This window comes from Myotis myotis, unplaced genomic scaffold (genome assembly GCF_014108235.1).
Source record: "Myotis myotis isolate mMyoMyo1 unplaced genomic scaffold, mMyoMyo1.p scaffold_m19_p_10, whole genome shotgun sequence".
NCBI lineage: Eukaryota > Metazoa > Chordata > Mammalia > Chiroptera > Vespertilionidae > Myotis > Myotis myotis.
Window position 1 is genome coordinate 22763429 of NW_023416314.1, and position 12461 is coordinate 22775889.

At 48.6% G+C, this 12461-nt stretch overlaps 1 protein-coding gene and 1 long non-coding RNA gene across 6 annotated transcripts in view; one reads left to right on the forward strand and one right to left on the reverse strand.

Annotated features, from left to right (window-relative positions):
* Positions 1 to 5271, forward strand: part of LOC118664515 — an 88596-nt gene extending 83325 nt beyond the window's left edge. Inside the window, exon 3 of the long non-coding RNA XR_004970335.1 lies at positions 4985 to 5271. This is a non-coding gene — a long non-coding RNA (uncharacterized LOC118664515). The remainder of the gene's footprint in view (positions 1 to 4984) is intronic.
* PANX1 (pannexin 1) overlaps positions 1 to 12461 on the reverse strand; it is a 102033-nt gene that overhangs the window by 57452 nt on the left and 32120 nt on the right. For 4 of the 5 annotated variants that reach the window (XR_004970331.1, XR_004970333.1, XM_036324681.1 and 1 more), the window contains exon 2: positions 9215 to 9354. Coding sequence is in view for 2 of the 5 variants with exons in the window: in XM_036324681.1 (XP_036180574.1) it covers positions 9215 to 9354 (140 nt within the window). In the remaining 3 variants the exon portion in view is untranslated. Of the gene's footprint in view, positions 1 to 9214; positions 9355 to 11312; positions 11929 to 12461 lie in introns of those variants that run through there. The other variant, XR_004970332.1, reaches the window with a different exon arrangement.

The following is a 12461-nucleotide window of genomic DNA, read 5'->3' on the forward strand; positions in this document are numbered from 1 at the left end:
GAACAAATTGTACTGAGGAGGTGAAATAAAAAGATGTGCAAAGATGTTTGTTCTTGGTTCTATGATGTTCAGACAGTACCCCGCTTAAAAAAATCACAAATATGGATGTCAAGGGTGAGGGGCTACCCGAAAAGGCTAATGCATTCCATGGGCAGCTAACAGAGGACAGAGAAGAAGGGGGTAGGTCATTCCATTCTGCAATCAAGGGAAGACACCCAGGGCTCTGTGCTGGGTGATATTCTGGGAGGAGAAACATGGAATAGAGATGGTAAGCACAGCATTTGTGTGTGGAAGAAGGAAAAGACTCCTGTCAATAGGATTAGAACCCAGTTAATGGAAGCAAGGGAAAACCTTCCTTAAGCTCTGTGTGAAAACGGAATGGCCCTGGCTGGGTGGCTCAGCTGGTTGGAGTATTGTCTTGTACACCAAAAGGTTGAAGGTTTGATTCCCGGTCAGAGCACATACCTAGGTTGTGGGATCGGGCTTTGTTTGAGGTGCCTACAGTAGGCAACAGATCAATGTTTCTCCCATGGATGTTTCTGTCTCTTTCTCTCTCCCTTCCTCTCTCTCTAAAGTTAATGAAAACATATCCTCACGTGTGGATTAAAAAAAAAAGAAAATGAAATGAATTATCCTGTGAGGCAGGGAGTTCCCTTTCCACTGATCCACTGGAAGGGCTTTAAAGCTCTAGATCAGTGGTTCTCAACCCTACGGCCCTTTAAATACAGTTCCTTATGTTGTGATCCCCAACCATAAAATTATTTTCATTGCTACTTCGTAACTGTAATGTTGCTACTGTTATGAATCATAATGTAAATATCTGATATGCAGGATGGTCTAAGGCGACCCCTGTGAAAGGGTCATTCGACCACCAAAGGGTTCGCGACCCACAGGTTGAGAACCGCTGCTCTAGATCAAGGGTGGACAAACTTCTTCCTGCAAAGGGTCAGACAGTAAATGTTTGTGAGCCATACGGCCTCTGTGGCAACGATTCGACTCTGTTGCAGTGTGAAAGCTGACACAGGCAATGAGCAAATGAATGAGCATGACTGTGTCCCCATAAAACTATGTGTAGAAACAGGTGATGGGCTGCATGTGGCTGAAGCATGGACGTGACCATTTGCCAAGTCCTGCTCTGTCTGCATCCTTGCTTCTCGAGAGTGATCCCCGGACCAGCAATTTCAGTATTGCCTGGGAACTTGTCAGAAATGCAGAATGCAGGCCCCGTCAGACCTACTGAATCTGAGTCTATATTTCAACAAAGACCTCCATGTATAGGCCTATGCACAGAGAGGTGATTCACATGCACACAGAGTTTGGGAAACATGAGTGTAGATGAGTGGTATCTACATTGGAATCCAAGCTGGGCCAGCAGCATCAGAAATCTCCCCAAAATAGATAAAAACCATACTCTTGGCCTTGACCCCCCCTCTTCCTCCTCCCTCCCCCCCCCCCCCCCCCCCCCCCGCCCCGCGCCAGGTTCCAATCCAGTGGTCTGGATGGGGCTCAGGAGCCTATATTTTCACACAGATAAGGCTAAGGTTTGAAACCTCTGGTCTGGCAGCCTCAGAGGACCCCTCTAACTAAGTTTCTGTAAAGCCACTTAAGAGAACTAAACAAAGATTTGACAAATCTGTTAATTTTACTTTCTTGTTCTTGTTTTTTCCCTTCCGCTTTTCAGTTTAAAAAACAACAACGCTGCTTTCCTGTTTCAGAAAGAAATCTTGCCTAACAGTTGCCTATGTTATGAACTTGACCAAGAACAGAACACCCCAAAAAAGCCAGTTATCAAAAAGTCCTAAGGCGCCACCTGCTGGTGTCCTTGAGTGCACCCACATTTGCACAAAAGACTTCCCTCAGGGGGTACTGGAGGCCACCAGCAATAGATGGGAGAGAAAGGGAGAAGGGAAAGGAAAGGAGACATGGAAGAAGTAGGTGGGGGAGAAATTACAGTATTAATTATACCACTGCCATAAACTCTATGCTGATGATAAGCACATTGAAATATTACATGGAGTAACTTCTCTGGGGGGAGGTTGGGTCTCCTGGTTTAATCCTGGCATCAGAACTGAACTGAGAAGTGTCCACATCAACTCTGAGCCTCTCACCCAGAGCCAGATGCTCCTAGAGAGCTACGCCTGCTTCTGAACAGGACGTACGAGCTCCCCATTCCTCTCCTTCCCCCGTGTGTCCTTCCCTCCACGGATGTGTTCTGCACACCCACCATGAGTTACACACTGCCCTAGCTGTACACCGACGAACAAGACCCAAGCATGGTATCTGCCTGTACGGAACTGAGTCCTAGAAATAAACAGCCACTTAAGTAGAACTAAGGCTAGTAAGTGCCATATCCCAGGGTGATCCCAGGGAATGTACAACCAGGCAACACAAACCGCAACGGGGTACAGCTGGTATGTAGCTTAGCCGGCACCTCATGCTTTGGCTCTGTGTCTTAGGCAGGGCATGTGGTATTTCCTGGAGGCTTCACATCAACCCTGCTGGCTCTGGAAGCAGTTTGAATTGGCAGCAACCCTCAGTCTAGGGGTTCAGAGGAAGCTTCTAGGTGGAAATGACATTGAACCCGTGACCAGAACAATACATTAGGAGTTGACCAGATCTGGGGGTGGGGAGGGTTGCCAGGGGAGGAGTCTTCGAGCAGAGTGTGTTTGAACAGAAACCGGGGACCTGAGGGAAGTCAGGTTCCCTGGAGCACACGGGGTGGTGAGGCTGCATTGAGAAGTGAGGCTGGGGTGGTTCACAGGGGCCAGAGGGAGAGTGAACACAGTTAGACAAAATGGTTTGCTTTTTCAAAGCAATAGAGACATTTTGTAGGGACCTGAAGGGCTGTTATTGTTCTTGTTTTTAGGGAAATGACAGCCAGACAGGCAAAAAAGAGCACCTGTGATTATGTGGAAATAGCGGGAATGAAGGCAGCAAGGTGAGGGATGACGGCTGGCCACCCTAGAGAAGTGGACGGAGGGATGAAGGATTTAAGAGCTACAGAAAGTAGAACTGATGGGACTAGGGACCGACAGGATGTGGGGGGAAGGAAAAGGAGTCAAAATGGCTCTCAGATTTCCGGCTGAGGTCACAGGGTGGATGGTGTGACCCTAACTGAACTACAGGTCCAGGGGGGGACAGGAGGGAAGGTGAGTTCAGCCTTGAACTAGTGTTGGAGGCATCTGCCAGACCTTCAAGTATTCAAGTTCAGGACACACTGGGAGTGTGGACTGGAGCTGAGGAGAGCAGGCTGGTCAGAGATAAAGACCTGGAGTTGGTGGCATATGGAAGCTGAAACAAGAGAGATGATGTGATCCAGGGACAGGGTGAAGCAGGAGAAAAGAAAAGCCTAGGACAGAGCCCAGAGGAACCCCAACTTCTCAGGGATGGGCAAAAGAGAAAGAGTCTGCCAGGGAGACTCTGCCCCAAGGGTCAAGAGGGCATCTGCAGGCGGGCATGGTCCACAGAATTGGATGCCCGAGCAAAGCCAAGTAGGATGAACCTTTATGAGTGAGAACTGATGTAGCAACAGGGAGGTGGTTGGTGATCTGGGCAAGATCAGTTTGGTGGAAAGAAATGTGCTGAAGTGTTAATGGGAAGAGAACATGCAGAAAAAAAAAAAAGAGGAAAATGGGGGCTGAGTTCCTTCAAACACGCGATTGGGGGGATCTAGTACACAAGTGGGGAACAAAGGGGTCTGGCCTTTGGTCAGGAGAAGGGGCCTCTTCCATTTATCAAAAGGGAAGGAAGAGGCTGGTGCTGCCACCGGGACCCCTGGTAGGTCTGATGCAGAAGCTGAGCATGTTTTCATGTCTGCGCTTCCATTTTCTTTGAAAGTGTTGGGGGAGAGGGTGGGGATGATGTAGCTGGGTGTCAAGTACATCCTGGGAGCCAGGATTCTACACGAAAGAAGTGCGGCAAGAGTAAGAAAAAATACAGGAAGAGGACACAGCTTCATGCCCAGCTGGAACTAAGGATCTCCCGGTCAGCAGTGGGCTCTGTTGCTGGACAGCATTCTGCTGGAAAGACTCTCCTTGTGTCCAGCTGGGAACTTTCACCCACAGGTTAGAGTGCAGACGTCTGAAGCCACACATGTGGGAGAAACATCTGAAATCTGAAGGAGGCCCTGGGACCTTGCTCTCCCACTATCAGGCCATGGGACTTTGGACAAGGCAGCAACTGCCGTGGTCCTCAGCATCCCCTCTGTGAAGTGAGAGCTTGGATGAGGTGACCCCAGTCATCCTCACAGACACGAGTTCACTGACTGTGGACAGGACTAAAGAAAACCAATGGGAAAAGTTTTCTGAGCTTGAAAAAGAAGCCAGCAATCCAACGTCTAGGGATCTACTCAAAAGAACTGAAAGTAGGGACAACAGATGCCTATAGCCGGTTGTTACACCGACAAAGGCCTTCTTACAGGACATCAGTCTTTCATTTGCACAGCACACCCTTCTCATTTTCCCCATGATCCCCAGCTCTCTCTCCCCTGCCAAGGCCCCCTACTCCACCACCTCCAAAGCTGGAGCACCCCTCAGACCTCGTCCCTGTTACACTCACTCCCCAGACAACCCCATCCAATCCCATAGCTTTAAATCCCATCTATCCTCTGAAAACTGCTATAGAGGGTGGGGCAAAGGTAGGCTCACAGTTGTGAGTACATGAAACAGAGTTATTCCTGTAATATTTTTTAATCTTTGTATGTATTACTTTCCATACAAACAACTGTAAACCTACTACCTTTGCCCACCCTATATTTATGCCTCCACCCACCCTCGGATCTCCAGAGCCACAGCCCACTGCCTATCTGGCCATCCCGTATCTCTGATCTCACGTGTTCAAGCAGAATTATTTGGTTTTCCTCCTAAACCTTCTCCTTCCTCAGACTTCTTCATCTTCAGTGTAGCAAATGGTCTCACCTTTACCCAGCACCTAAAACCTTGGTCATGTCATGTCCTTGATTCTAATCTTTCCTTCTTCTTCCCAGGCCAATCAGGACATCTTGTTGGCTCCACCTTCTGTGATGCCCCCGCTCTGTCTCCTGCCCACCAGCCCTGCTGCTATCAATCGCCTGAGCCCAGGGGACAAGCTCCGCTGCCCGTGAGCCAGATCCAGCCACAACCACTCGTGCACATGTCATCCACCTCGGCAGAGCCGAGTAACGGCAACAGTGACCGCAACTGGCAACGATGAAAAAATGTGCCCTCTGACCCTTCAGAGCAAAGTTTGCTGACCCCTAGTCTAAGCATCTGATCACCTTGGACAGTCCTTTAGTGTAATCCTCTAACCGGCAATAAAACACCAACTGCTGCTCTTTGAGTGTTTGTTCTTTGCCTTCTCAGAAATAATAACGTCCCTTCCTCTCCATTTTCTGATCAAAACCCTGTGCCTCCCAAGTGGCACTCTTCCTGTCTCTGTTCGCTCCAGCAAACCCTCACTGAGGATTAACTCCTGGAAACACCATGCTCACCCCGCTCAAGACCTGCAATGGCTCCCAATGTCCCCCCACCGTGTAGACCAGTGATGGCGAACCTCTTGAGCTCGGCGTGCCAGCATTTTGAAAAACCCTAACTTAACTTTGGTGCCGTGTCACATATAGAAATTTTTTTATATTTGCAACCATAGTAAAAGATTTATATTTTTGATATTTATTTTATATATTTAAATGCCATTTAACAAAGAAAAATCAACCAAAAAAATGAGTTCACGTGTCACCTCTGACACACATGTCATAGGTTCGCCATCACTGGTGTAGTCTGTACACCTAGGTAGTTTTCAAAGATTCTCTATAACCTGGCCTGACCCTCCAGAGTTGATCAAGGCCCCACTGCTTCCCAATAGAATAAACCAATGCCTTCCCCTCTCCCAGAAGGTGCCATGTGCCTTCCCCAGGCAGTGCCTGTCATCCTTTTCTTTCTCTACCTTCTTATTTCTATCATCATTTCAATATGTTCACCATTCCCTCACACTGAAACAAAACAAAACTTCCTAGACCCCAAACCCTCTATTTACCACTGAGTTTGTTGCTTTCCTTTCTAGGACAGAGATTTTTCTAAAAATGAAAAAACATCTGAAGAAATTGTCTATTACTGTCATCTTTATTTCCTCGCCTCCCACTCACCCACTGTCATCCGGTGCCCACTTCTCCATTAAAGTCACTCCTGTCAGGATGACTAGTAATTTCACCAAATCCAGTAAGTTCGGTTCCACCTTTATTGCATTCTTCTCTCAGCAGCATTCAACCACACTCTCCTTTTTTTTAATCTAGCTTCCTGTTTATTCCTTCTCAGTATCTTCAGTATCTTCTTCACATGTTTGTTTTCTTCACTAAACAGTGAGTTCCTAGAGGAAGGGACCACGGCCTGTGTGGTTCTCTGATAGCAAATATACTAGAATGTCTATGGCAGGCCCTCAACCAATGTTAGCAAAAACCAACTCCCTGCCACTTACTGTTTTCAGTTTGAGAACTTCCATTTCCCTGGGAAATTCTCCATATTATCTTGATTCTTTGAACATTATATTAATGATTATTTTCAAGTGTGTGTCTCATAACTACTATTATCTGGAACTCCTGTGGGTCTGTTTCTAGTTCTGGTTTTTCTCTTGACTTTCTTACACCCTGCCTTTTTAAAAAAATATATTTTATTGATTTTTTACAGAGAGGAAGGGAGAGGGATAGAGAGTTAGAAACATCGATGAGAAACATTGATCAGCTGTCTCCTACTGGGGATGTGCCCGCAACCAAGGTACATGCCCTTGACCGGAATCGAATCTGGGGCCCTTCAGTCCGCAGGCCAAAGCTCTATCCACTGAGCCAAACCGGTCAGGGCCCTGCTTATTTTTAATTGAGTGCTGAACATTACATGTGAAAAACTGGTGCAAGAATCTGAGGCTCTGGATGAAGGGACCCCTCCTCCAGAGAGACTGGTTTATTTTGGCTTCTGGTTGGCAGGCAGGCTGGAGAGACGCGGATAATCCCGCATCTCACTCATTCCATTGGTACTGAAATGATTCACACCAGGGCTCTAGTCCCTCTGAGGGCTGGTTTAATTCTGGATTACCACTTCTGTTCAGCAATGGCCTTTCAAGCCTTGGATGTTGAACAGTGTCCTTCCAACTAAGGCAGGTCCCAACTCCAATTTTTGTCTCCAGCTCTATGAACCTGGCAAGAGCTCTCTCTGCTCAGATCCCAAGCCAAACTTCCATCCAAACAATCCAGACTGCCACCGCCAGAAGAGAGCTCCTTAATCCTCACTAATACTCACAACCTAAGGCTTGCCCACCACGCTGCTCTGTCAGATCTCCCCTCCCACCCTGCAGGAGCAATGGGAGCCCAGAGACCTGGTTCTAATCTCAGCCAGCAACTCGTCCCATGACTCCTAGGCTTGACCTTTCCAGGGACCCCTATCCTTCTGTGTAAAATGCAGTTGGATCAAAATCTCTGGCTTTCTTCCTGCTCTGAAAGTTTTGCAACCTCTAACCTTTCTGACGTAAGGACAATCCCAGGCTATACATTCCTCTTCTGTGGATCCATCATTGCCCAGCCCTGATTACAACTTTCTATTCTCATAAGAACATTATAACAAATGGATTTAAAATGACAACAGCAGGATGGATGGAACTGGAGAGCATTATGCTAAGTGAAATAAGCCAGTCAGTGAAAGGAAAACACCACATGATCTCATTTGTGGAATATACTAGTAAAGAACATTATAAACTGATGAACAAAAATAGATACAGAGGCAAAGAAACATCAAACAGACTGTCAAACTACAGTGGGAAGGCTGGGGGTGGGTGGAGATAAGAGATCAACCGAAGGACTCGTATGCATGCATATAAACATAACCAATAGACACAAAACACTGGTGGGGGGAGGTGAGGGAATGTGCCGGGGTGGGGGAGATAGGGGAGGCCGGGGAAGGTCAATGGGGAAAAAACGGAGACATATGTACTACTATTTGTAATACTTTAAACAATAAAATAAAATTAAAAAAAATAAAACTACAACAGCATGGATTTAGATTTGCAAGCAAAGCTGTTCAATTTCTGGAACTGTGCCCTTTCATACTGAAGAGCCTTATTATGTCTTGCCCTGGCTATAAAGTCATGCAAAATGGATGAGAACCCAACTAACGCTAAGGCTGAAAGTCAAAGAGAAAAGCCCAATCCCAAAGAAGAGAGTCGCTGTAGGGCATCACTATGCCTAACGGCACACAATAAATAAACATGAGGGGAACAGGCCTGAGTCTTAGCCAAGGACTTAAATTATTCTTTTTAAAAAAGAAGGACGCTGACTGTGTTTGGCAACAGGCCAAGGTGGGAGAGCAAACTTCATCCTTTGCCTTTTCAGAAGCTAAAATACCACACTTTCCCCAGTGGAGGAATAGCAGAAGGTACACACACGTTCTATCTGTGTTCACCCTGGACAAAAGAACCAGTGGTTGAAGATAATGACAGGCCGAAACAAAGCCCTACTTTCGTAAATGCAGAGAAGAGAAGACCTCCTGGGGCCTCTTCACTCTGCAGAGAACGTCCTGCACAAACGTGCCAATGCTGGCCCAGGTTCTGCCCTGCCCAGCCTCTTTGTCCCCTTCCCCCACCACCACCACCCCCCACCCCGCCTCCACCACTCCCCCGACCACAGAGCTCCTGCCTGTACCTCTTCCCTATAGGACACAGGCGTCTCCTATGCAGTGTCTCCCCTTCCTTGCAGTGTCTGTGTCCATCAGAAAGCAATCTATTCCAAAAGCTGTGCTGCAGCCCAGACCCCCAGAGGGAGTCATCCCTGGGCGTCTCGGTGCTCAGTCACACGCCGGCTGGAAGCAAATGAACTCTCTGTTGGTCCCAAAGCTATGCTTGGGTCCTCTCTGCCACTATCTAACAATGCGCATTCAGGCATTCAAAACGTACTGAGAGCCCACTACGGGCCAGACACTCAGGTGGGCCTTAAGGATAGAAAGGTGACCAGGATACATGAGGTGCCTGCCGTTACGGAACTCAAATGCAAAAAGTGCCTCAGTTTCCCCATCTGCTAAATGAAGGTGCTGGACCAAGTTCCTGAGGCTCCTTCTGATTTTAAAGTGCTACGGTTGTACAATCGGAGTTAAGCCCTGCTTGGCCGGATGTATCTGCGTGGCAAGGGCTGGCACAGCCTCCCTGGGCCTCGGTACCCACATCTCTAAAGCAAACAGGTGACATGGGGGAAAGTCCCCATTACCTTGTGCAGGCACAGGGGGAGGTTTCCAGCGTCGCCCTGCAAGGAGTCCGTCTGCTGAACAGCAGCCCAACAGTAAGAATCCACGAAGGCAGCCTGACGCCAGGAGAAAGAACTTGGGGAGAAACAGCTTATCTGTGTACCTAAGAAAGAAAACAAAAACAGATCGTTCCAGGTGAATGGAAGCGCAGGGTCTGGACCCCTCCCACCCCGCGCCCGCCTCTCCCTCCTGCCTCCGGTTTTCCAGTGTGAGCTAAGGTGGGGAGCACCACCAGGTGTAAGGGCAGAGCTGAACCAAATGCCCAAGTGCATGATAAAGCTGAGTATTTGAGAGTTTTTGAGGCCAACACTGGTCATGACAGCAGCTTGCGCTCAGGTGGGGGAAACTCTTAAAAGAAGTAAAACAACCATAAAAAGAAAAAGCGAGCAGGAAAAGAACCTGAGCCAAAAACGGAAGGAGGAAACCTGCATAGAGTTGGTTTCCTTTGGGGTGAGGGGTGAGAGAAAGGAGGGGGACTACAGGGTGGGGGTGGGGCAGGGAGGAGGAGAGTCAGTGCAGACAAGCAGACTAGAAAGGAAGGCCTCTTGGAACAAAGAAACAAAGAACTTTTGGCCCGAGGAAGAGAAGGCTGATGGAACATTTGGCAATACTTTGCCTGATGACAAATCAGCAGCTTTCCATCTCCTCTAACAAAAAAGGCGCAGGCTGAAACTGCAGCCCAAGTGTTCGCATTTGGAAGGCAGACGCTCCGGAAGGCAAGCCTCCAGGCAGGGAGATGGGTGCTGGATGGGGAGCCAGGAGAGCTGGGTCCCGCTTGCTGTTACCTTGCTCTTCTGGGAGCTCGGAACTCAGTCCTCTCCTCTGCAAACTGGGACTACATCAGTCTGCAAATGCTACCACTCCCTGCTACCTGAAGACTCTCCACGCTCCCCGAGGGCCTGTGCGCCCTCCTGACTCACACAGGCCATGTGGGAAATTGGCCGAGACTTTGGGGGTGCAGGGCTGAGGCCGTGCCCCCACTCCTTGATAGCAGGCACAGCACCTGGCACTGAGCCTCTCCTGGCAGCGCCTAGCCCAGCTGTGCTTCCCTGTCCCATCAGCAAATGTAGGAGCCTGGGTGTGTCACAGGAACAGGGAACAGCTGCTAAGGCCAAGAGCAGGCACACGCTTGTCCACATCCTGTGCGGCGTGAGAGGAAGTGTTAGGTGCAGCACTGATGTTAGCTGTACTGAAACCTAACTCTGCCACTCACAGCTGTGTGACCTCGGGTCACCTAGCCTCCCAAAGCCAAGGATCTCCAAAAGGGCGATGGCATTAATGTCTACCTTCTTAGTGTAGTGCCTGGTTCGCAGTGGTTGCTTAAGAAGCATTATACTCTTCAACAGGAAGTAACTAGTGTATTCTGTTACAGCTTTAAAGGTGGGGGCATGCCCACCTTTCTCTCTTCCCTCCCTACAGAGAAGGGACAGGGATGGTGAGAAGACACTGAACTGAAATTCCCTACTCCCCAGGGCATAAAAAGCCTAGAATGGTCAACATTCCCTGGGGAGGGGGAGGCCTTTATAGCTGTGGCAGGAGAGGGCAGTGATGGGATGTTGTCCAGAGAGTACATTCCTGTGGTGGCGGAAGGGGCAATGGGCAAGGCCCTGAGCATCCCTTCTTCTTCATCGGTGCCTTTATGTCCACAGGCATCGAGATAGGAACTCTCAGCGAGAGCCCGTGGAGATCACTGTGGAAAGTCAGGCGCCACTAGAACATGCCTGTAATACCTGCTAGGAATGGCTTACGTATGAGTTGGGAGTAGGTAAGGTATTTCAGGTCCCTTCCAACTCTCTCATCCCATTAAACTTGAGTTCTTTTTTTTTTTTTACAAATATATTTTATTGATTTTTTACAGAGAGGAAGGGAGAGAGATGGAGAGTTAGAAACATCGATGAGAGAGAAACATCGATCAGCTGCCTCCTGCACGCCCCCCATGGGGGATGTGCCCGCAACCCAGGTACATGCCCTTGACCGGAATCGAACCTGGGACCCTTCAGTCCGCAGGCCGACGCTCTAGCCACTGAGCCAAACCGGTTTCGGCTAAACTTGAGTTCTTACATTTTATAAGAACAGAGCAGTCAGGACAGCACAGGACCATGGGGCTAACGTCACACTGCTCTCCCATCAGCAGGACTTTGTCAAAAGCTTCCGGTGTGGCCACCAAGACATCCTGAGTGTGATGTCCGAGGCACAGAGGGACAGGCAGGCTCAGGTTACACGTGGGTGGGTCCTGGCAAGTCGCTTGCTTGGCAACATCTGTTCAAATATTTTTTCATGAAAATGGACAATGCTGTTAGGATTTCATGAGAACCTGTCTGGCCCATGGGTTCCTTAGGTATGGTGCGCTTAGTACACGTAGCCAACATACAGTAACATTCTTTCTGTTGGAAAATGTGCTTCAAGTTCTGTCTTGGGACCTCAGGGGCCTACACCAAGGCAGTGGTAGAAACTGCTGGAGCATAAATAACTAAACTTTTTATTTCAAAGCTTTTGCAAAAGAGCAAGACGGGAAATATAACTGAGTCACAAGAGACAGAGATGAGGATGTGGATGTGCTGAGCTCACAAGTCAATGTCCTTCATCTGGAATAGAAGGTCAGAGGAAAAGATAGCGGGCAACCAATATTCATAGGACACCAAGCAGCTCTTAAATCATCACCTCATTTAAACCTCACAACCAAGCTGAAAAAGAAAGAAAGAGGGAGAGGGAGGTGGATAAAGAGATAGAGATAAAGAGATCCATGTTATTTTCATTTTATCCTGGATGAAACCAAACTCTAAGTAGTTCAGTAATCCCCGACCCAAGCTAGAAAATGGTGGCACCAGAATTTGAAACTGTGTCCAACTCTCATTCTCTTAGAACCCTCCTCCAATAAGGCCATGCTGAAGGAGGTCCTAGGAGCCAGGCCCACCTGGAGTTGGGGTGGTTTGAACAAATAATTCCTCCAAGTGACAAGAACAGGCAGAGCTTCCTGGGAAGGGTCGAGGACCCATCTGGGGAACCAGGCCAAGCCCCAGGTATTGGGCATTCCCAGGCCAGAAATGGGAAACAAAGGAAGTCAAGAGCCAGGCAGGTGCAGAAGTCAAACTGGGAGTGAAGAACAGGAGTAAAGGAAGGGGCAAAACAAGAGGGTGTAGGCGGACGAGCATGTGCTGAGTGCTGCAGCCCCACACCTTCACCCAGGACATGACAGCTCAGCCTGGCTTA